Source organism: Corapipo altera, unplaced genomic scaffold (assembly GCF_003945725.1).
Source record: "Corapipo altera isolate COAL_440 unplaced genomic scaffold, ASM394572v1 23b, whole genome shotgun sequence".
NCBI lineage: Eukaryota > Metazoa > Chordata > Aves > Passeriformes > Pipridae > Corapipo > Corapipo altera.
The window spans coordinates 15,865,053-15,889,862 of record NW_020884885.1 but is presented as its reverse complement, the minus strand read 5'-3'; the positions used below and the strand labels follow the sequence as shown (position 1 = coordinate 15,889,862).

At 47.2% G+C, this 24,810-nt stretch overlaps 1 protein-coding gene across 3 annotated transcripts in view; it reads right to left on the bottom strand.

The window, feature by feature from the left end:
- Positions 1-5,451: 5,451 nt before the first annotated feature.
- CD151 (CD151 molecule (Raph blood group)) overlaps positions 5,452-24,810 on the bottom strand; it is a 34,789-nt gene continuing 15,430 nt past the window's right edge. For all 3 annotated transcript variants that reach the window (XM_027642255.1, XM_027642254.1, XM_027642256.1), the window contains exons 3-9: positions 19,959-20,062; positions 18,980-19,171; positions 14,398-14,472; positions 11,755-11,859; positions 10,748-10,903; positions 8,396-8,482; positions 5,452-7,589 (exon numbers count right to left, since the gene is read on the bottom strand). In XM_027642255.1, coding sequence (XP_027498056.1) covers positions 7,530-7,589; positions 8,396-8,482; positions 10,748-10,903; positions 11,755-11,859; positions 14,398-14,472; positions 18,980-19,171; positions 19,959-20,042 — 759 coding nt within the window. In that variant the 5' untranslated portion in view covers positions 20,043-20,062 and the 3' untranslated portion in view covers positions 5,452-7,529. The remainder of the gene's footprint in view (positions 7,590-8,395; positions 8,483-10,747; positions 10,904-11,754; positions 11,860-14,397; positions 14,473-18,979; positions 19,172-19,958; positions 20,063-24,810) is intronic.

The window sequence follows — 24,810 nt, the reverse complement described above, 5'->3', positions numbered from 1 at the left end:
AGGAACTGCCTTCCTCTCCCCAAACCCTGAACTCCCTCTCTGCTCTAGCCTAGTTCCTGCTTCCACTTAACCCACAGGCTGGCAGCACATGGTCCTCCCCTGGGAGACAACAAGCATCCTTGGACCCTGACTCTGGGAAGGACTCTGAATCTTAATGCAATGAAACAAGAGCATCTCTCCAGCAGTAAAGAGTGGAAGTTATCTGCACCCACAGCCCAGAAACCTCTGCCTGCAATAACAGAATCAATTACTCAAAGCTCCAGGCTATGCAAAACTAGAAAAAATTACTGATTCTAAACCAGAAGCTGCACTTTGACACCAATGATGTGCATTTCCCATTACTGGTTTCAGAAGAGGAGTGCCACCAGACTTCAGCAGTTTTGCAGGGTCATAACTCCTTTGGAGCAATATTTTTATTGTTACAGGCAGAACTGAAGTGATGCAGCTGTGACCGGGGCTTGGCACAGCTTGAACGGACACTAAAAGGAAGCTCTGAATCTAAGAGGGCAAGGAAAAGAAAACACTATTAGGAATTTGTCTGCTGTGCTTAGCAGGGGGCTTGCAGGTGCAAAGGAGCTCAGCCCTCACTCAGGCAGGTGCAGGCTGGAATTCTCCTGCAGCGCTGTCTGCTCCTCCACTCCCATCCAGCACCAGCACCACCAACATCTGAATAACTGGTCACTTCACTAAAGGGGTCATGAGCTCTGCCAAAAACCCTGATGCAAGAGGTATCCTCAAACCCCCAGGGAAACTGCGGACACAACACCAAGCTCCTGTATTCCAGTCAGTACCTCAACCACATCCCCACCAACCCACTGCTCTGCTTGTGAAATGCTGCCTCTTTTCTCCCATGTTTGTTTAAATTCAGTTCGCTCCCAGAAGGCAGAATCAGTTTTTTGGTGTAAAGGGGGCCAAGAGCCCAGATTTGTTAGAACTGTGATTTTAATAACCCCATCCAGTGACATTACCTATGGAAAGGTAACTGTAAAATACATTTGAAAAACATATTTAATAGATATGCAATCTTGTTTGCTGTTCCATGATTTAGGGCTCCACTCCCTATTCTAGAGTTCAGGATTGTTCAGTTCGGAAGTGTGGACATGAAATGTTTCTTTTGAGTAATCCTGTCACAGCTGCCAGCTAGAGCCCAAACAACTGAATCATTCATGAGCCCATCCGCAGAGCACGAGGCATTCAGCAGAGGAAAGAGCAGGTCAGCCTTTAACTGACTGCTATTAAAAATTTTCATTAAAGTCCTGGAAAAGGGTGGTGTGAGAGGGAGAAAGGAGGAGAAGGATATAAATTATAACATTGATCATGTTTGTGGAAGGATGATGGAAGTGGGATGGAAAATGCAAGAAAGGACAAAATGTGAGTGAGCTTGGGATATCTCAGTTGGGCACGTTTAAATGGGACAAGATCTAATTTAGGTAAATATAAAATAGTGCCTGACAATGCTCAGCATATAACAGAGAATAACATGCAAGAGAGGAGCCATAAGAGCTGGGCTTGGAGGGACATGCCTTCAGATGTCACTTTGTAGTGACATTAGCTGTTATTTTAGTCTGCGAGCAACTGACACCTTCTAGGAATGGAGGTAGCAGTTGGAGTCCCAAAACCTGAGCCTGGTGCCTCACATCTCAGGCCATCACTGTTTAATGCTGCATCCCAAAAAGGGCAGCAAGAAATCAAAGTGTGTAAAACAACATGGGAAAGCAACTAGTCACTAAAGATTGTTTGGGAGGGTAAACAGCTGATTAAACAGGCAGCTCTTCCAGGAACTGGAGAGAAGGGAGAAGGCAACCATGACTCTGGAATAACTGAACACATTTCTATGGTGGCAGATTCCTGGGATAAAGGGGTTCCAGCATTTTTGAGCAAAATAAGAAATATAACCCTCACCTGTATATAAGTTCCTGCAGGCAGTGGAAATCCTCCAGCATAGCAGGAGATATGTAGATGTACGTACACACACGTAGGGTCACAGCTGTAAAGCGTCGCCCCGCACCTCTGCACCCTGCAGTCAGTGCTTGCTTTGGGCTGGCCTCCAACCACAGAGGAGTGTGAGGGGCTCAGAGCAACCCTCATGTTTCCCCCATGGCAGCCAGGGACACATGCTACAACCATCACATTTGGGACTGCAGGGGACAGGGCTGGTTTTTGCTGTTCCAGTGTGGGGAGACAGCAGCTGCTGGCAGGATCAGGCCCTGTCAGGGCACTGGGCTCTCTCTACACACTGTGTGAGTAGAAACTGCTCTTTGCTTGTCAGCAAGACAAGTCACTGCTCAGAAAAATGGAGCCTGGAAATACCTGATGCTCAGCAGCTCCTTTTCTGCAGGCAGGAGCTGTAATCAGAAGAGGGAAAGCTGCTGATCCTGATGGCCTCGGCACATGTAGCATCCTTTCTGTTAATGCAAGGCAGCGGGAACACAGAAGGAGCAGCCTCCTTTTCAGGGAGTAAGAGGACTTCGAAACCCCAGCATGCCTGATGGTCTGCTGTGCTGGAATAAGTCACTGAATGCATTTGGTGGGCATCAGCATCCCCGCTGTGGATGTAACTATAGCTCATTTATGGGCATTATGCTCCCATCCCACAAGGGATTTGTCATTTTTGAAGGCACCACATGAACCTGCTCCCCGTTGCCTCCTTGGCCAGCTGGGGGGTGCCATCGGCACCTTCCCTCCTGACCGGACTTTGGCGAAGAGCAGGGACAGGCAGACGTGCTCCTCCTGCAGGACCAGCTCCCGGGGAGACACGGCGCAGGGCCGGCAGCCCGCGGAACTGCTCTTTAATAGAGCCCAGAGCCCCCACAGCAAAATCGGCTGGGCCAAGAGAAGCTGGGAGTCCCCGCTCATGCACACCCGTGCCCCAATTCAGCAGCAGAGCTGCTTCAGCCAGCTCCCGTCGCTGGTCCATGCTGAGTGACAAGGAGCAGCACAGAGCACCCAGCATCTTCTCCCACGTGCACATGGAAACCTGGGGAGGTCTTACGGCAGGAAAGGAGAGAGCATTCCCCTCTGCCAGTTCCCAAACAGGCTGCATTTGTCCTGTCTCGACAGGGAGAAGAGTATCACTGCCTGAGTCTCGACTTTTTCTCTCCTCCACTACAGCTGTGCTTAGTCCCACTCCATCAGAAAAACAAGGACATTACAACCACTAGGAACAGAGGCTTCACAAATGGCAAAAGAAAGGGCACCAAGGCCTCCCTGCAGGGCAAATTCCTCTCGATTAAACGGCAGGAGAAGAAAAGGCAGGTCTGTGAACTGGTTTGGGGTTAGAAGCAGCCCAGCAGGGGAGCATAAAATACCTGTGTCTTCTTTGAAGCTGCAGGAACAGGGTGACTGCCCACAGCTGGACCCTCGCGGAAACTATTTACTGCTACATCTGTTTTCCCTTTCATTCCCGAGCAAATTGTACTGACCACTCGGGCCCCCCAGGAGAGCAGACCCCCGGCTGAGCTAACTGCTGAAAAGGGCAATTAGCACACTCCAAATCTCCAAAGGGGAGAAGCCTGTGCTCCTGCCTCGAGAGAGGTGGCAGCATGCAAGAGACCTGAGGCTGTGGGCCCGCAGGGATGCTGTGAGATGGTAATTGCACCCTGATCACAGACACTGCAGAACCCAGCCTGCTGTGATCATGCAGAGTGTTGTAATAAGACAATGCCTGCCTGCTAAAACTCGCAAATTGAGTCTTAGAGGTTTTTTTTAAGAGCTGATTTTAGGCAACATTTCAAACAAAAAGAGAAATCCCTTTTAAGCAATTGCTTCATGCTTAAAGACACTGTGCTACAGACTTCACAGACACCACCCTGTGACAGTCTTGTAGAAGGGGTGCTAATTTCCCTTTGGGGGTGGCAAAGGGTGGCCACACTGCACCCCTAAGGGACACAGAGGGGAACAGGACAAAGCGTAAGGAACAGTGCTGTGGACATTTCTCTCTTTGTGCAGGAGAACTGTTTGGACACAGCACAGAGCCATCCGTGCCACCTTTTGCACCTCCACTGCTATCATGCAGGCCAGAACCAGCCTGTCTGCTCCTCCAGCCCCACTTTGGCAATCAGTTCTCCAGCACAAGCCCTCCCTTATTCATTGTGCTCCACTTTAAACTCATCTCTCCTGAAAACAGGGCTCGGGACAAGGTCTTACAAAATGGGACAGGACCCTTTCCTGTCTTACCCAACGCATCCCAGGAATGCAGCTCCCTCCCCTCAGTAGTACCACAGCAGGGGCACTGTCTCACCTCGCCACTCCTGAGGCACCCAGGCCTGCCTCCTCTTGCACAGGCAAACACACTTGTGCGTGTTTTTGGCAGAAATCCCGGCTCCGAGCCGAGTGCTGGCCAGGTCAAGCTGTCAGCCTCAGTCTTGCGAGACCGGTGCCTTGCTGTAGGCATGAAAATCAGGCGCGTTGCTGGCCCCGGCAGGAGCGACCCCTCTGCTCCGGCGGCGGGACCTGCGGCGCGTCCCTGGGGCTGGAGACAGCGCCGAGCCGCGAGCGCCACCGCGCGGCCGCGCCCCCCTCCTGCGGCCGGGACAGCGGCACGGCCGGGACCCGCCACGGGACATTCCCAACCCTCAATCCCAAACGGTAATAACAGGGGGCACACGACTGCTCCCTCCTTTTGAGATGCAAGGTGGCCACAAGCTACTCTGCAGAGCACAGAGCAAACACTCAGAGTCACAGAATTGTTAGCGCTGGAAGGGACCTCTGGAGACCATCCAATCCAAGCCCCCTCTGGAGACAGGGTCACCTAGAGCAAGTTACACAGGAATGTGTCCAGGTGGACACGCAGCACTGTTTCCCCTTTTATTCCTAAGCAAATTGTACACAGGACCCAGCACCCACACACGCCCTGCAACCCACTGTGGTAGGAACAGGCTGCCCCATTGCAGTAGTCCTTGTCCTTTGTAGCCAAGGTGGAAAAGGGGAAAGATTTCTACTGTCTTTGTGGTAAGTGGAAACAGCAGAGCCCTGAGCCAATTGAGAGCCTCAACTGGTCTTCTGAAGCAGACCTGATAACCACAGATGGCAGTAGGGCCAGCATGGTGAATTTGGATGTTACCTGATGGCAAAGGCCCTGTCGCGCCTGCCTCAGAGCTCGGCCTGCGACAAGGAGGTGTAGCCTGTGTGACAAGGGTGAGAGCACAGACCCTGGAGCAGTGCTTGGGTGCACGCACCACAGCTGATATGCACTACCTCGTCCTCTGAGGTTCTGCAGCTTCAGCCTCTGGTGCCACAGGGAGCAGCCTGCAGCACCCCACGGCAGCACGTCATAACCAGGCTGGCAAGGCGAGGGACGTGGAGCAGATTCTCCCCCAGCTTCCTTCCCGGGCTGGTCCCTCAGACTGGCTTCTTCTCTAGAAGCTGGCTCCTCAGCATCAGGATCTGAGCCATCCATAGAACCCACCTGGCATATGGTACCCATTCAATTTTGCTGCACAGAGTCAGTACAGAACCTTAAGCTTTATTTTTCTATTGGCCAGCAACTTAAACTGGGTTAAAAAAAATCCAAAAGCAATGAATATTGTTACACAGAGAAAAAGTATAAAACAACTCAGTGTACAAAAGCCAACTTACTGTTCATATCTCATTCTTCCTGGCCTCTCCCAACCCTGTACAATGTCTTTGAAGGGAATGGGCAAAGGCAGCTATGAAGATATGCTTAAGAAACTAGAAATATTGCTTCAAGCAACATGCTCAATATTTTCCTCTTAGTTAGTAGTCAATACTTGTTAAGGAACTTTACTATAAAACAAGAAATAATTTAGAGATTTCTCCTTTAGATCATTACACAATAATTTAGATTTCTTTCCTCTCTTTCTTACTGCTGTGGAACCAAGGATACACCTCAGTTCCTCCACCTCTCTTTTCAGCATTAGTCAAGGATTATTTCTTGGGGCTGATGATGAGGGAGTTTCAAATTGACCTGCTCTGAATTTTATCATGTCACCCTTTAGTGCCAGTCCAAGATTTCTGCTCTGTGAACCAAAAACCCCACAATGCTGCAAGACCCTTTAGTGGTCTGGATGATTTTGCTTGTGTTGGCTGTCTGCTACCAGGGACAGGGCTCAGCCAGCATCGCTAAAAGCCCAAGAGAGGGAATAAATTTGTTTACAGAAGTCTGAGCCTGTCTTCACTGCTCAGAAACACCAAAATCCCATGGCCCTTGCTGCTTCATGAGTATAATAGGCACACCAGGAATGAGGGATGAGAGGCACACAAGATACCATGAATTCAGGCTGAGAACCTGCTGGCACCAAGTCCATGGCAGCAGTGATGTCTGTGTCCTGTATGTATACAGTATCCCAATGCACAGACAATATTTAATTAAAATCTATTCCACTGCAGCAAACAGTTAACCCAACACTACCAATTTACTAAGTATAATGGGCCAGCTTGTTCAAACTGACTCTCCTGACTTTCTCAGCAGTAACCAGTAAAGTGGGCTTCCAGATAAAGCCAGAAAACCCTCAGCTGATTAATGAGGTCTTTGGAGGCTGATACAATATTTGCATATATTCATTTCCTGCCCAAGGGAGGCAAGCCTGGAGGGTTTAACTAGAAAATTCAAGCCAAGGGCATGTCCCTACATGTATAGTAACAGATGAAGAAGGTATTTCCCCTAACCGAACAGGCCAAAGGGAAGCAAGATATGCCAGCCCCGCAAACAGACCAGCTCTTCACCAAACCTCTGCAGGGGATAGGTAGGAGGAAGAGTGTTCCCACTCATGCTAGAAGCCACTCAATAAGACAGACAGAATTAGAGAGTAGTCCATCATCTTTGCATCAGAACTGGTAGGAAGAAAAAGGCCTCTTGTGGCTCCTAATGGCACTGTGTTGGGGGAAGCTTCAAGGAAGGGGAGGAAGTGCTGAGAAATCCTAAGGCACTCACATCTTGGCAACATGAGAGTCACCACCAGATTTCAGCTGCACCAAGTTGTGCTCCCAGTTAGCAGGACAAGTAGCTCCTGCCCCAGTCAGCCAGGCAGGCATCCTCTCAGGTGAAAACAACTGTGTTAGGATGTTGGTGCACTCTCGGGAGGGAAGAAATCTTCCATGTATGAGAAACTCAGCTCTGACTCCACCTCAGCACAGAAACATCATCTGTCCTCAGTGTCAATGCCCAGTGCTGCTGAGCCACTTCTCAGAAAGCAAACCGGGATTCTTGTACTGCATCCTGATAGCTTCATATTGGCTCAGGAGAAGCCTCAAGAGAAGTGGCCTTGGATAAATCTTGCTTCATAGTTATAACAAGGGACTGTTTCGCTAAAGCTTCTAGCAGAAGATCCACAGCTCTTCTGTTTCTTGACACGGAAGAGGACCCGCTGAGCTCCCGGCTGCCTTGTACACAACAAGGAGGGTGACTTTCCCCCAGAGGGGCAGGTAAGGCGGTGCGTGGTTCTAAAGGCATTTAATTATAGAGCCGAGTCCTCAGGTTACAGACACTTTGGTGGTGGTGATGGAGAGTGGTCAGGTTGGCAGGTGCTAAGGGAAGTGGCAGAAGGGGAGCAACAGTGTTCCCACAGCTATTAATATGGTTCTGACTTTAAACTCTTGTACAAGCAGCAGGTGAAAATCATCCCGAAGATCTACAGAGCGAAAAGAGAAGAGAGAAATATATGAAAAAAGAGAATGGATGCAGCGGAGGCAGCCACTTGCAAACTAGCAGTCTGGACTCCGGCTGGTGTGGCAGCCAGCTCCTGCCTGGTGATACCACACTCCAGCTTGCAATAAGCAGCAGGAGAGAACATAATCTGTGCTAATCCTGATAATTAACCACCAGTAGCTTCCTGGGGTGTAATTTGGCTGCTTTCCAGAACAAAGGGGAAGATGACGAACTCCCAGACACATCTGCATCAGGAAAAAAAATATCCTGTGCTCTCCCCTCTATTTATAGATATGGGACACCCATATCCTACCCTTTTATTCATCACCCTCTCCAAAATAATGGCAGACCCACAGGGCTGCTATTCATTATGACACAGCCGAGGGAGAAATTCCGGATGATTTAGGATAATCCTGAGGAGCCGGGGTAGGAAGGCCCCTCCGGTGGAGCGGCTCCCCCGCTGGGCGGGCAGTGACGGCACATGGCCACACGAGGGCTCCCTCGGGCTGCCGAGCCGCCGCCATGGCCGGCACGGCCCTTCCCAGGGCCCTGGGGCAGAACTGTCGCTCTGGCCCTGCTGGATACACACCCTCACCTGCAGGGAATTGACCACACTGGCTGAAAGGCTTCTGCTTTGGAGCTGGTGAATCCTCGGGTCCCCGGAGTACTTGGCAACTTCTTGCCAGGCAGGGAAGGGCAATACAACACCAGATGTTTTTTCCATCCCCTGGCTCAGGGGTTCCTTTAACTTCTGCCCAGCAACCCCAAAACTCCACCCAGCCCTTTTACCTGCACACAAGCAATGCTGATCCCCACTGCCCCAATAATTTTCAGATGCTCTTGAATGAAGTTTTCCAGCTTGGTAATGCAACCGCTCTGCAGGGTGAAAGGAGGGACATGGAAAGTCAGCTTCGTTTTAACCTCTTGTTTAATTTAATCCCATGATTGTGACACGTGAAAGCAACATTATTGAAGGTGGTGTCTGTGAGCAACCTCTTCCCCCAGTACCACTGGAAAAGCGACGCAGATGATGTGAACTGCATCACATTTTGTACTGCTCTGGACCAGCTGGCTCAAGAACCACTGAACAAACCCGAGGTGGCTGCTGGCTGGGCAGGAGAAATGCAGAAAAACCTGCCACATCAAACAGAGTGTGCCACTCTTCTCTCACATACGTGGAGAAAGACTCCTCACTCACTGCCTAGCACATGTCTGCGGAGGATATTTACTCCTGTCAGGCCAAAAGGCCAAGGAAATGCTGCTGAGTGGATGCAGTACAAAAACACTAAAATAACAGGAACCTTTTAAGTGGAAATTCTTCCTGCTGCTATTTATGACAGCAGTAAGTTTCGGTGTGAACCTGGAGCACCAGGCTCTGGCTGTGTGTCTGCCTTGCAACTGCATCCTTGGCTGGCATCATGACCTTTCCCTCCCTGTTTCAGGCCCAAGTTTTTATCGTCAGAAGGCAAAATTAAATCAAGAGCATCCTCTGTTGCTCTGTATGTTTTTTTTTTCTTTAAATAATTAACTGTTTAACTCTTGAGACAGGTTTTCACTGGAAACATCAGGGGGATTTGTTGTGTAGGCTACAGCAGTGCCCCAAGGATGCTGGGGGCCTTCTTGCCCCAGGAGTTTAGAGTGAACACACTTACACACATGCAGGCAGAAGGAAGGAGTGAGCACACAGCCCTCCAGGGAGGGTTGGCAAATGCCTCATTTTTCCCACGCCAGCATTAGATTTTATAGTCAGACCCAGCTGCCCTGATATGAAATAGATACTCCTGATCCCTATCTGACCCTTTTCTAGGTTTTCCTTCCCCAAAGCCACTTAAATATTTTGTGAACTCTAAGACTTCACATCATGATATGCAGCATCTGACTGTGGATCCAAACTTGCCCTTTCAGCTTGTTCTCCTCTACAGGTAGGCCAAAACATCTGGTAGCCTACAGGGCCTCTCTTAATGCAGCTGGGCAGCTGCCTCCAGCTTCACCCAGCACAGAGAGAGGATGGGAATTGCCAGCCCTGCCCCTCAAATGGTTGTGGGTTTCCACTCTCAGAAACACCTCATCAGCTCGTGGATGCTTCCTGCACTACTTCCTCCTTGGGTCTTGCCCAAAAGGCAAACCTGATGGGAAAGCCTTCTTCCTGAAGTGCAAAACCCAGCTGAGCAGCTGGACATACGAAGGGCTTTCATAGATCAGAAAGACTGGACTTCATCTCCCTATTTATTCTACAAAAATAGATGGTTGGCTTCCTTTGAGCTGCTTGAGTTTCTTGGCTTAATGCAGATGTTATTCACGTTCCTTTTCCAAGTCCTGCTCAAAACACAGACTGTGAGAAAGAAATACCTGCTCTGAAGGGGCCACCTCTTCACCAACAGCCCTCCTTAACTGTCAGGGTGACAGGAACAAGGAAAAAGCTCCAGTTGCTGCTCCCTAGGCTGATAAAGCCAGCCAAGGTGCTGGCTTCACTGATGAGAAAAAGGTCTATGCTGCCCCAGAGAGAGCATCACAGTGAGCAAGTTAGAGCCAGGCAATGGGACTGGAGGGTGCCAAAATAAATGCAATAATTTTCACCAATCTCATGCAAACTGGATGAATAAATGGTCTGAGAGCCACCTGTTTACTTACTCAGCTAGATTAGGATTCAGTTTGCTTCAAGACAAGCCCCTATATCTTGATTCCAGCTACTTTTCAGGACAAACTGGAAATACCCTAATTTGTCTGATACTGGGCCCTCTTTCTTCCCCACATGCTGCAGATCAAATCCCATCTCAATCAAGAACTAAAAGTATCTCCACTTGCACCTCATTGGGTAATTCCAACCACGGGAAGCTGTGTCAAATGTAGGACTTGCATCCCAAGTCTCCTGCCAGAACCAACAACCTCTCCCATGTTCCCCATTATTACTGTACTCAGTGGTAACAAATATAATTTAGTATTTTTCCCTATACCTACATATAAATTAATAGCCTAGATGGCTGCATGCTCAGCTAAAGTAATGAATTCTGCTTTCTAAGGCATGCTACTGACTTTGAAGCCTACTGATATACCTTGCATTAATAACCCAACACCCTCACTCCCTGCCCACCTCCTTTAGATACTTTGTGACAGGTGGTTCTGAAGCCCTTTTCTCTTTACCTCCTTGTAGATGTTGGAAGGATGGTCTCTTCGCCCACACAGGTCAGTTATGGTCTTACAGCAGCTGTCTGGGACTTTCCGCCCGTTGGCCTCTGAAGATTTGATCCACAGGCTGTCAGCCCAGTCCGTGTGGTTATTGCTCCCACAGCACTTGAACTGTACACACAGAGAGCAAAGCCTGAGCCTTCAGCACCACAACCTCCTTCTCCCTCCAGCCTCCCACATCAAGACCTGGACTTCAGCCTCCTTTGCAGGGACTCCAGCTATCTCATGGGTTTGGGTTTTTTAGGCTACTATAATTATTAGTGACTTTCGTGTTAAGAGTCCCCCAGATGGCCATTAAATATCAGGTTCATCTATCCTTCAGCAGCTGTGACTGCTGGTTACTGCTGGGATGAGCTGTAACCAGAGTGCACCAGCAGCTGCCTCAGCTCTTAATCACTGGAGAGTGTAAATGATGCTAACAGGGCAAGTTTAATTACCAGTTACTATCACAAATGCACCTGCTATGGCAGTACGTGTATAGCAACCCTGCTGCTTTTAAAGTGCCTTTGCACAAGGGTCCTTTCTGTGGGAAAACCTGTCAGAACTGTGGCAGCCCCAACCTGAACCACCTCTGAGCCAGGCACAGTGAGCAGCAGTGGTGGGAGAGCTCTTCTTTCATTATATCTTGCTCTCTAGAGTACTGAGAAGTTTAATGAAAAATGTCAGCAATTTCTCCAAAGCTTTGAACTGGGAAGTATACACAGCTGTCAGAGTGACCTGGCAGCTCCAGTTCACTGGGAGCAGCTCAGATGTTGTTTCCCCAGTGCTACTGCTATTCAGTGATCACACCATGCAATTCTGCCAGTTGCATGGCTCAGGCCCTGCACCTCACCCAACTTTGCCTTGAATCAGGACAAGAACAGAAGAAATACCTGGAGGCTGGATGTCAAGAGATGCCTTTTGTATGCTTTGTTTTAAGCCCTGCAATTGCATTAGTTCTCTTTGCCTGCAGAGATACTTACCTCCTGCTGCAGTTTGTCTACGGCACTGGTAACACTCTCTTCTCCCTCCTTCCGGTACTTCTGGGTCATGGTGTTCTTCAGATTTTGTTTCAGCTCCATGCTCAGCTGAATGGAAGAGACAAATGGGATAAAATCACTAGGCAAACTCACTCCTTGGAGTGACCCAGAGCTCTGCATGTTTTATTGCCTTTGCTCCAAGAGGAAAGCAGAGCAGAGAGCTCAGTGGAAGCTATAGCTTCCTTCAAGATAATCCTCCAAGGCTGGACTGGACAGGCTTATTTTCAAATGATTACAGATCTTGCCTCTGTTTTAATAACTGGAAGGAGGTGTTTTGGGACCAAATTTCAAACCCTGTTGCACATCACCATATGGCTCCTCACTCTGAATATGTAAGATTGCCAAGACATGCCTGCAACAAAAGGGAATATAAAACTGTGCCTGCTTAAACATGAATATGCCTGTGACACCACGTGCAGTCTTCTCACTCTAAGCCTCTGACAAAATACTAAAACCCAAGTCACTCTGTCCAGGAGCAGGAAGAAATCAGAGTCCTTGGCATCCTGGACTGAAGCCATATAGTTTGAATACCTCTTGTATCAGCTTCAAAAAGGATGCCACAGGAGGGAATTAAGTGTGTGACTGCATAAGTACTGCAAGGCCTTTCTTGGTAATAGAGAGATGAAATCTGATTTTGCAAGAGCAGAATTTCTGAAAGCATCATCATAAACCACTGGCATGTTCAGGTGATTGGATTCAAACATTTATTCATGTGGAGACTCTTTTAAGCTAGATGAATTATTTGAATTCTTCTCACTCATCCAGACGTCAGCCAAAAAGTACCAAAGAGCTGCATCTTTTTTTTTATCATCCTACCAGACTTTTTTTTTTTTTTGTCATCCTGGTTCATGCAGCAACACTGCTTTAGTCCAACACCTTTGAAATTCCAACTTTCCTAGACCAAAAAACAACACAACATGATTTTTAGATGGAGTCAATGAATGAAACAGGTGAGCAGCACCTTTTACTCCACAAAGTAAGTACTAGATGAAAGGTCAAACATCCATTTATGCCGAACTGTGCAAAATACAGTCTGGAGTTTATTCTCCCTTTGAAACACTGTTTCTTCCAACCCCATGTGTCAGATGGCGACACCACCTATCTCACAGAGCTGATATGAGGCCTTGTTCACTAATATTTGCAAAACGCTTGGAGATCCTGGGCCGGGAAGCTCTGTGGAAACGCAAAGGACCTAGCGTAATCGAAAGAAAGAAAAAGGTTCAGCAACTGGAAGGCAAAGGCAAATAAAGGGGATGGTCCATTAGCAGAATTATTGCTTGGAGGAAAAGCAGTTACCTGCAGCCTCACGGGACAGAACTGCAGCATGGAACAGAGATAACAAAAGAACCGGTTTAGACAGACACACGCAAGAAGAATTAGACACCAAAGTGAGGACTGAAATAAAAACAGTGGCAAACAGAGCAAGCATCCTGCAACCTAGAGAGAAGGGGGATTTATCAGCCAGAGGGAAAGGGGAAGTGCAGTTATTGATCAAAGACACACTCAAGCGACCTAAAGCACTCAAGGGTACAGTTCCAAATATGCTGTCCCTTATTTCAACCTAGGGATCAGCTCCTCTTCATCCACTGCCACATATGAACCTCACGCCTATGCACAGATGGATGGACAGACCCTGCCTTCCTGCCATGCCTACCAGGATTGATCTTTTCCTGTTAAATATGCAAACTCATACCCCAGATCCCTTCTGGGCAGGAGCCAGCACAGTTCTTTGGCTCCTCACAAACCACCAGTGCCCATCTTAGCAAGGCAAAGCACAGAAGGCCCAAGAGAAAAAGGAATGGCAAGGAATCCTGGCAGTGAAGTCAACAAGATGGGAAGTTCAGCTGCTTTTCAGACAGCCACTTGATAACAATCCTAATTTGCCATTCCCGATCAATTTCCAGACATGAGAGCAACTTCACAGGCTGTTTGTGCCTTGGTGGTTAAATGCCCTTTAAAAACAAAGCGATTACTTCAGCCTCTGCTCTCAGCAACTGCAAAAAGTGCCAGGCTAGACCTGCAGCTGTTGGGAGCCTATGCTCTTTCTCCAGCCCCTCAGCTGGGCTTAAGCTGGGTTAAGTAAAGCTCTCAAAAACTTCTTGACCTGAAAGGACCTCTCAGCTGGACAATGCTTTGTCTTTGCCAGTTCAAAGCATGGCAGGTAGCTTGCTGGATGCAGCAGAACTGTTCCTATGTCCTGAACATACCAAGTGACACTAATGTGATTTCAGTTGCTTGTACTATGCCTTGAATGATGTCAGGAGAGTTCCTAGATCTACCATAGCCCCAAACATTGTCTTCTACAAGCGTCTGCAGAAAAGCAGCAGACAAAGGTGCACCACAGGAAGGAGATGAGCAACAAGGCTAAGCAGCCTCCCTAGAGTAACCACCACTGCTTTGTCTAAACCAGTAAATAATCCAAGGTCTTCTGTACGGGGAGGGGAGTGAGCACTGACATGTGAAAAGGAAAACCACAACCAAACCTAGGTCCCAAGCCTCCAAGGCCAATTTTGGCTGGAGAAATGGGATGATAATGAGCTGTTCTCCCTCCCTCGTTTGAGTCCCTAAGGTCTACTGTCCACTCACCTGCTGGTAGTAGATATAGGCCAGGATTCCAGCAATGATCTCCAGGAGAAAGATGCACAGCAGCAATATGAAGTACTGTAAAATAATGGGAAAAGGAGGACATTAGAACAGAATGTAAGGAGATGCTGTGAGCCAGCTTTTCATTAGCTGGTAAAATGCCTGACTGTCTTCATCGATCCTTTCCCCAGCAGTGTTCAAAGGCAGGGGTTGGGATTCGGACCTTGACAGGGTAGGAAAGGAACAATCCCACAGGTTAAGAAAACCACCAAACCACAGGACAGTCGAAAACAAGCACCAGCAAGTGTGAGTTTAACTCAAAGAGCCAGAGGGATATAGAGAGTGGAAAAGTGCAGGCAACTGAGATAAGATCACTGTACAAAATAAAGTGGTTGCTGGATAACCTGATGACTACACTCAGTACCATAGAAAACATCTGATTCTGACATCAATACAAAAAAACCCCAACTTTTGCTTGTTTTGATATTGTTTGGGGCATTTTACCAAGTTACTAAGGTGCAATCTATATTATAATGATGATTCAGTAAAGCCACAAAGGAATCATTTTGCCAAAGATACAGCAGAGCAGCTAAGCATAGACCATAGATTATTGTTCCCTGTGACTCCTGTGGGACTCAGCCACAGGTTGAGGGGCACTGTTGAAGCGGATGGACTTCAGCACTGCTTCACACTCATGAATGACTCTGACTATATGTTCTGCTGAACCGGGATCTAGAGGGAAAAGCTCAATATCTCAAAACCAAAGTGAGAACTCTTGGAAGACTAAAAGGAGAACATGACTATTTCTTAAAAGGGCTTAATGGCAGTGACATGGAAAGGGACATGCCCTACTTACCAGAAGGAGAATTATATGGACAATACTGAAAACTGTTTGGGAGGCCTATTCCTATACACAAGTAGGGAAGCCAAACCCATGAGAAATATGTATACTAGATTAAAAGGACAAAGCAGCCCTGAAGACACAGGGTGATGTGGCCACTACCTCTTTAGGGTCAAAGACAGATTTTCAGGGAGACCCCCTATCTTAATAAACAGCCCCTGCCTTGCCTCTGGTCAGTAATGAACAGCCTCTTTACAGATCCAGGCTGTTCTATGACTGCTACTAAATTCATCTTTCTGTAGATAAAGCTGAACAGACATCAGTTCCAGCTGTAACAAGAACTTCACGCTAAGTCCCTGAAAGAGCTGACCTCCCCAGAACAGAACAAGGACAGTATCACCTATTTTCTGTTTTACTTCTGAAAGGTCTGTTGTCAAGACATGAAGTGAAGGGCTCTCTAAAATTGTCACTAGACATCAAGCCATCTCTCCCTTCTCAAAGGACAGTGAAGACCTAGACAGAGCAAGGTGACCTACACAGCAAAGATGCCTTCAGTCGCATGAGGTTTAGACTCTCGCTGTGCACTCTTTTCTCCAGGTGTTTCCAAGCCCATTTTGCAGGATTCGAATTACACAAACACTCAGGCTTCCTCTTTCACCCTGTTGGGATTCATCAGCTTCGAAGGACTGACAGCTGGGTTTTATCTGCAGACCCAGCTTTAATCTGAGCACACAATCTCAGTCTTTCACTCCCCAGCCCGATCTCCCCGATGATCTGTGATCATCTCTGCAGCCTGTACAAGGTACTCATTCATACCAGGGGAATGAGTCACCCAGTGGGGAGCAGGATAGCTAAAGGCTGGTTCCAACATTTACAGGAGGCTGAAAGGAGGCAAGAAAGGGTTAGCATGCCTTGACAGAATGCTGGCTCTCTTTTGCTGGGACCTAGTTATGCTTAACTGCTCTGACATCATCTCTCTGCTGAGAAGGAGGCAGGAGCATGGCAGGATGCTGAGAACAACCAATGAACAGGAAAGCTTATTTATTTCTCCCTGTTCTGTGTAATGTCAGAGACCTTCAGGTAGAGCTGAAGCTGTGTCACCACACAGCAGATCTTGAAAAATTTGAGTCACGAGGCCCTTGTAAAACCTTGTCAGGGAGGTTAGTGCATCTACCACCCATGAATTCAATCTGTCTCTACTGATACACTCCACCATTATCCTTATCTCAGTCTCACTGTTCCCTGAAGGCCACCTCCAAGTATCATGTTGATATAGGGAAGCAGCAGCTTTCACTATGGACACATGCAGAGCACAGGGCTGCTCTCCCTGCTCTTCATCCATAGCTGCAGGGTTTTCTTACAGGTCTGCTGTGGGAGGAGTAGGCCAGCTCTGGCATGGAATTGTAGGGACATGCCCTACTTGCTTCTCAAGTCAGAAATGTGTGATCACCCAAAGGCTTGTAGCAGACACATGCCCGGACCCAGGTGGGCTCTGGTCAAAATTTACTCTTACCCTGGCTCTAAGCCAGAGCCAGGGCTATCTGGTGTCTCAAGATCTACAGGGTCCAAATTGCTTCCATCCAGCTTCAAGTGTTTGAATGAAGTACCAAACGTTAGCATGTTTTCTCTGAATAACCCAAAAAATAGTTCAACCCACCAACAATCCAAGTAATTATCTGGAGGCATCTTTCTGCTACCTGAAGAAGAGATATATAGCAACTATACTCCTAAATCAGCAACCTCACTTCAGTGGGAGGGCTTCAAGCTGAAATGCAGCAGGAACAGGAATCATAACCCCTGTGTGTTCCCTTCTCCCTGTCCAAGGTAGCCGACTAGAAGAGGCAGTGTGAGGGGACAATCCAGAAGAAAGCCACCTTCCCTCTTTATATGCAAGGTCTTCTATTTGATGGGTCTATTTGATGAGACTCCTGTTTGCATCTTGACTGATGTATAACATAGTAGTGGTCTGCTTATAAAGAGCTGGAATGCAGCATCACAGCCAGTCAGGCTGCAGTTCCACTGCCATGCCTGCTTATGGAGCCAGAGAAACTCCACATCTGCTGCCCAAGCCTCAGCAGAGCACTTAATTAACAAAGGCAAATAAGCAATGTCATAAAAACAGCAGTACAGCTGTGGGTGATGAGCAATGAAATACTATGAAAAGCCTCGAAGTGGGCCCATAAAACTCATAGTTACGTAGAAGGCAGCAAAAAAATTCACAGCTTCCCAAGTCTTCAACAGAAAAACAAACTAAAAACCAGATATGCATTTTACAAACAGCACCCAAAGCTGTCAAAAATCCATTTTTAAAAGCAAAAAGAAAGCATTGGGGAGAGCAGAGTGCCGCTTATACCGCTCCCTCCCATATTTACAGGGGTCTCTTGTACAGAGAGAAATTGGGACCGACTGGCACAGACCCTGGGGTGACAGTGAAGCTGTCAGGATTACTGTCTGAGCTCAGAGCTGGCAAAGGCCCCCAGCCAGGCTCACCCAGCCCTGGCAAGTACAGCCCTATCTCAGATTACTCACAGCAACCAAAGCAGAGCACAGGCAAGAAGAGACAATAGGCCTAACACAACCCACCACTCTGAAAGGACCCGTGGTGTAAGGAGACAGAGTGACCTGTTGTTCCCAAGAGACAATTATTAGTTTTCTATGGCAGATAACAAAGAAAACCCCACTGGATTTTCATACTTAGCTTCTGGCTGAGGGAAAAAGACAAAGGGAGATCTCTTTGGCATCGAGAGCAAGTGAGGCAAGGCCAAAACAGTCTGCTGCAGACCAGGAGGCTAATGAACAGCATCAGCAATGCACTCACTGTGTCCCCTCTAAATTTTATTTTCCCTTCCTGGCCCTACTCTACCTCTCACAGGGATTATCAGGTCTTCACAGCAGTGGTACAAGCATCAGGCTTGCTCACAGCTTCTATTTCTGCTCCTCTATCCAAACAAAAGAGGAGAAATGAGACAGTCAGGTGAATGAGCATTTGCAAAGGAGGGAGCTGGTGAAGAGCTGCTGAAGTATCTTTTTCTGTACTTGTGAAAGCCAAGAGCCACCGATTGTTATTTCAGTCACTGCTCTCACTACTTAGCCCAGACGCTAAAATGACTGCTGCTGCACTCCAGACTGAAGGGGATATTTGAGAGGGAGGGAGCTAAATAGAAATCTCAGGGCTGGTCAAAAACTTCAGTGTCGATGGGTGAGCAGGGAGCTCAGGAAGTAACACAGAGAAAGGCGTAAAAGAAGCAGCAGATTATCAAAACAGTATGGCTGGGTTTTTTTGTGGAAGCAAAACTAAAATAATTTTTTTGCAACTAAAGCATATATTGGAAACGTTCTTATTTTTGACAGCCAAGTGAAGAAGTGTGTTAATCTGGCTTGAACCTACTGTCATTAAAAGCTAGTTTTGCTACAGGTCTCTCAAATTTTCCTCTTCCTTCCCATTTTCCAAAAGAGAATACAGGATGGGCAGGAAAGAAGGAGGAGACAAAAGCCACAAGATTTTGAATAGTTTCAAATAGACATTCTTACACAAAGCACAGGTTTTACAGCTATACTTTGTACTTTTGAACCATGCAGCACATTCTCTGTGTGGATGAAAAGAAATGCTCTGCAGTAAAACCTGCCCCCTGGGACAAGGACAGCATTGCTGTCAGGAGCTGGAGGCTTCAGTGGTTTTTGGTCCAGGACGAACAAATAACAACCAAGCTGTTCCCCCAAACAAAACTACCAAACGAAACTTACCACTCTCAGCAAATTCCGACGCTCTTTGAAGGTGGCACAGCAACCGAGGATGCCAGTAACCATGACCACCACCCCAGCCACCACCAGAATATAAGCAGTTGCGGAATATGTGCTGGAGGAGAGCAGGCTGATGTAGTCACTCTTCTCAGCGAGGGTCCAGGTGCCCACTGCCATCACGGCCCCACCAGCCAGCTGGGAAGGGAGAGAAGCAAGCACATGAAGGGTTTCTGATGCATGAATTTCCTCACCTCCCAGAGCAACTGGACAGGGACACCAAAATGAGTCTCAGCTCCATAAGCTGAGCCAAAGATGATCTACGTTAAAGGATGGTTAAACTCTAAACTTTGCAGCAAATGAACATAGAGAAACCAACCACACTCCTAGCAGCCCCCTCTCTCTTTGCAAGCCTTGTGTTTCCAGAGGGTTTTATGCAGCTTCTAGTAAGCTCAGACAGTTTTTCTTAAACATCTGAGTTGGACACTCTAATGCTCTGTTCCATACATCAAAGTAAAACACAACCCTTTGGCATCAGTAACTTTTCTGGTGGAAAGCACAACTGTAAGAAGCTCTAGTGTGGACCAGCTGCAAGAAGGTGTGTGTTATTCATGCTCTAGCTGTCTCACTTCACTGCCAGGACTCTCTCTGCCATTTTGAGAGGAGGAATGGCGAGGTAGTGGAGCCCTCAGGATCCTGGAAAAAGTAAGCCAGGTGAAAAAATGAAGATTATTTTCAGGCTCCCTGTTATTTTCTGTATTTGATAACATGACGTACAAACAACCACAGACAGCATCAAACCACAACTTCTGTAGCACGGGCAGGCAATCCCAAGGGACACGACTTCAACCCACAGGACAAAAGCTGTGTCCTACTGACATCAGCACTTCTTGACAAAGACTTCATGAAGGCCAAGATTCTGTGCCCCTGACACCAAAACTGCAGTGCCATCTCAGTGCCTCTGAAACAGACTGAAGTTTCTTACCCAGAAAAAGAAGTTGAAGATGAAGAGCAAGTACTTCAGACAGATGGTCCCACATGTTTCCTTCTTTTCTGTATACTCACGCATCTTTCTGGCTCAGAGGGGTCCTGTGGGGGAAAAAATTATTATTATTATTATTATTGTTGTTGTTGTTGTTGTTATTAATAATAATAATAAAAGAGATAAAATCTTGAGTCAGTCATTCATCACATCGCTTCTGCCAAAAGGCAATTGTTATTACTCCTCTCCTGCAAGAACTAACACCTCCAATCTTCTGCTAAAGAAAGCCATTGAACTGACTTCAGGGATGCAGGACAGTGCTTGTTTAGATAAAGAGCTCCCATATCCATCTGGGTGACCTACAACACACAAGACCTTTTACAGTGTGAAAGGGAGGTAGACAGTACCAGCACGTGGCCTCCCTGTACTGCCTTCATCCTCCTCTTCTCTCTCCATCCTGCTGTCACTTCTGGAGAATCATTTTCCTCTAGACTGATACCTCCAGTGGAATGATTAGACTCACCACTGTCTGAGTGGTCATGCCAAAACCATGAACTGTGATCAACATTACACTGTGGAAACTTCAGTAGAGGCCACATTCACTTCTTCCTATTTGAACTGAAATAAATAAAATCCCAGACCTGTTCTCCAGAAAATCCAGTCTGGCTCCTGACTATCACCTGTAACTGCTGTTCTGAAGGCAGCAACAGAAACCTCTGTCTTTGATATCTACAGAATAACCTGTCTCCAAAGAATATTATTTTCTTACTGGTATTAGTTACAACTCCCTTAAATAGATCCTTCTCTAAGTTTGGGCTATTTTTAAACTTTACAACTGTAACTGGGAACGTACGTGTTGTAAGTTCCAATGTCCTATCCTCTTTGAACCCTGGCAGTATATTGGAGTAATTAATTCTCTTCTTCACTGCTTACTTCTCATGGCCCTTCTCACTGGCTAGCTGCTTCCCAGGGCAGCTGTCCCAGCTCCTAAGAGTAAGAAACATAACTACTGGCTTCAGCTGATCTGACAGTATAAAACATCCCTGCAGATACACAACAAACAGGAGTTCATTGTGAGTCAGTCCCAGTGTTACAGATCTGCTGCTCTTGAGCAGGTTTCTCAGAAGCAGGTCTGCAGCAAGTGCAGCTCCATGTCACTTCACTGCCTGTTGTTCAGACCTCAGAAGGTCTAAACCTCTCAAAAAAAAAATAAAATTCTCACCACTGCCTGACCAGGCAGACAGGACAAAGGCACTGCCCAGACTATCACTGGTGGCATCATCTGTGTGAGGCAGGATACAGAAGTGCAACCAAATTCACACCACCTGCATTCAATTAAAAAATCATCCCTTTCCTTCCCCAGCAGCCATCAGGGAATGATGCAAACACTGTGCACCCATATCAGAGCAAAATGTTTTCCTAAAACAGCAATTTCCCTGGAAGCAGGCAGGCAAACAGCCTCTCCATTTTTCCAGAGGCAACTGAGTTCATGCTTACTTAGATTACAAAACTTCTTTCCACAAGTGATGTAAGCTCCCTCCAGGGACCCACTGCAGCTGCAACCCAGCCATGCAGTACAGACACTTATCTACATTGGTAAAACACCTGACAGCAAAGAAAGCAAGCAACCTGTACGCACAGCCAGGCTGCACATGAGGTGATTGTCAGTATTATCTCTGCCACCACACTGCTAAGCTTTGGCTTTAGAGCCAGATGAACCTAGGCTGGGAACAGCAGCTGCCCATTCTGCAGGATCATTGTATTTTATTTGCAGGAAATTATTTCCTTTTGCTGTATGCCAGCCCACACCTAAACCTCAGCCAGGCCTGTGCTTTAGAAACTAACAAATGAAGCTAACAAGGAAGGCAAGGGTGAGAACATGCCAGCAGTCCCACCCATGCCTGTCCCGCCCATCACCATTTCACAACAAAACATTTTTCTCTAGAATAACATCTGGCAACAGCAGTTGGCAGCAGAAGGCCGTTTCACCAGCAAAGGGAGCAGCTCTGAGATGGTGGCACAGATCAAGAACAACTCTGCAGAGTTATCTTCAGAAGAGATCAGAACCTCCAGCAATGCTCAGATTAATTACCATGTTGCAGCACAAAAGGGCCCGGGGCAGTGGGAAGGAATGGATGCTGCTGGTACTGTATGTACTGAACAGACTTGCAAATTCTTGATGCCAAGACACCCCGTGAACACAACATTCATGGAAGGTGACAGATTTACAGCTCCCAGAAGCTTCATTTAGCCACAGAACAAGAATGGCAGCAGCAAGGCAGGCTCCCACAGCCACACATGCCAGCACAACCCAAAGGGTACCTCAGCCCAGACCTGAGAGATGCCCTCTAGTAGCAAGTCTTTTGCCTACCCCTTCTAACATCAGGGCTGTATATCGAGGAATATGCACTGCAGGTCTGCAGAGACCAACCCTGATTCCTATCAGTGATAGCAAGGGGATGGTAACAAGGCTTACTGTCCTTGGGCTGGCTCCTTGACCCAGTTACCCTCTTGCTCCCAAGGATTTTAGAAACCTTCCTTCCTTCCTTCCCCTCAAAGTATGTCCCCCACTACAAAAAAAGCAACTACAGGTATTTCCACATATTGCCACAGAGCAGATGCTGTGCCCTAGCAAAGGACACCAACTTGTCCCTCCTTCTGATCCAAGAGTGCAGAAATCCCAGTCACAACTACATCCTTTTCTTGGTGAGGACTGGGCAAACACACAGCTGAGACTGTACCTGCACTCAGAGTCTGAAATCCCCCCCAGGACTGCAGGTCCTGCTCCACCCAGGGCTGCATACAGACCTTTCAGGTAGCTTGGCTTTGCTGCTGTCAGAGAATCTGCCTCTTTCCAGAGGGCTGGCAGGGAACAGCAGGTTTATAAAGCAGGGTGATTCACCAGGGATGGCAGGCCATGAATCAGAAAGCAATCAAGGCTGTCTCCTGTATAATCTATCCTTCCTAGCCAGGAGCAGAGCTGATGGCATTGGCTGCCTCTGCTTGCTATATGACTCACCCAGCAAGCTATTCAGGGAAACAGCTCTCTCTAGACCCTCTTTTTGGAAGTCATGTGTTTGTGCTCCTTGCCTCAGAGTGCCTGCTGCCTCCCATCACCTACCAAGACAGGCTTTAGGGAGATATCCTGGTCTTCAGAGAAAGCAAGTGAGGGCAGGAAACTACAGTGAAATACCTTTCCTAAAGAACCCAGGCAATGGAGAGGGGAGCCACAATCTCTCTCCCAGGTTTATGGTAGCTATAGGCTCTGAACCTCATGGTCCCAAAAAGCACAGAGGTGTTGATCTGCGCCACAGCACCAGGATGAATATGGGGAGGCCTCATCCTGAATTCACTGAAGTAACCACGGTCTCTTGCCTTCAGTCACCTTTTAACAGACCCTCAGAAGTGATATGAATCACTTTTGAAACCAGACAAGAAGCAGTAACAGTAATTAAGACATTCTATTTTAAAACACCGAGGCAAAGATCTACTCTGAATCACATCGGTAATTATGTATGAGCTCTCCAATTAACGGAAAGTGGCAAGCTCTGCCACAGGGGTGTATTTACAAACACATAAAAACATATTAATTAAACATCAGCTTCATAATGGGAAGCACTTTGCTAACTGAAAAAGTGGTTAGAAGACTAAAAGCATTTCCATAATGAAGTTCACTTGGTCCAGTCTGACAGACACTAGCTTCATCAGCAAGCTAAATTTAAGCAAGCAATTGCAGTATACACGCTGTGAAAGTGAATTCACAAGGAACAACAACAGGTTCCTGCTATGCTCACGCACACTTCAATGTAAGTGATAAGGAGAAATAATCCTCTAAGGAAAACAAAATACACAAAGCTGGGAAGAAAAAACAAGGACAGGTGCCTGGCAAATTGGCAAAAGCCCTACACCAACACAATTTCACTGACTCAGAAGTGCTTTTGCCAACAGACTACTTCAGCCAGTGAACTGGCTGAAAGAAAGCAAACTCTTTTGGGCTTAGCAAAATCCATACTTATGAGAGGACTGTCTGGTAAAGCAATTTTGACAATCATTTATGAGACTTGCTAGTTCAAATACATCAGAGATTGAGAGATGTTAGTAATGAAGTACAAGAGAATGGGGTAACACTGAAGCATCTACATGAAAAGCAAGGAGCAAAGGATGATCCACCTACATAAACATCTCAAAAAAATAAAAAAGACAAAGAGTGAGCTCATCCTGCCCTATCTGACTACCAGGCACAACCTCCTAGCTGGGTAAGAATATACAGTGCATGACTACCGGGTAAGGCTGGGATCACTTCAAAAGTGAAACCATTCCATGGTCTGGTTTTCTTGCGTTCTCATCCTACTGTGATTGAACCCTTAGGGCAAACTGGACAACAGGGAGCTCATCAGAAGTTGAGCAGTTTGGCTCCAGTTCTGGGTGCTGAGCACCTGGGAACACAAGCACTGCACAAACAGCTGTTTCATTGTGCTCAGCCATGTAAAATCAACGGCAGGACTTGCCCCGGGTGTCCCACACCACCCCATTGTATTTTTATTTGCAGGCCCAAAGGTACATACAGGCACACACCCACATCCCAGTGCAGAAAGCACGTGACACACACACACACACTCTCCTGCTGGCTAGACATTCATTTAGTCATCCCAGACATTGCTTGGTGCATTTGCCTCAACTTGCACAGTAACAGTACTTAATTAAACAGCAAAGAAAGCCAGGCCTGAAGGCATTTTCTGTACAACCTACCCTAAAGCAGCATCTGACAGATGGGGAAGAAACAATGCCAAAGCAAATGAAATAGCTCCCAGGCCATTAAGAGCATCATTATTTTTAAGTATTGATTTTTGAGTGA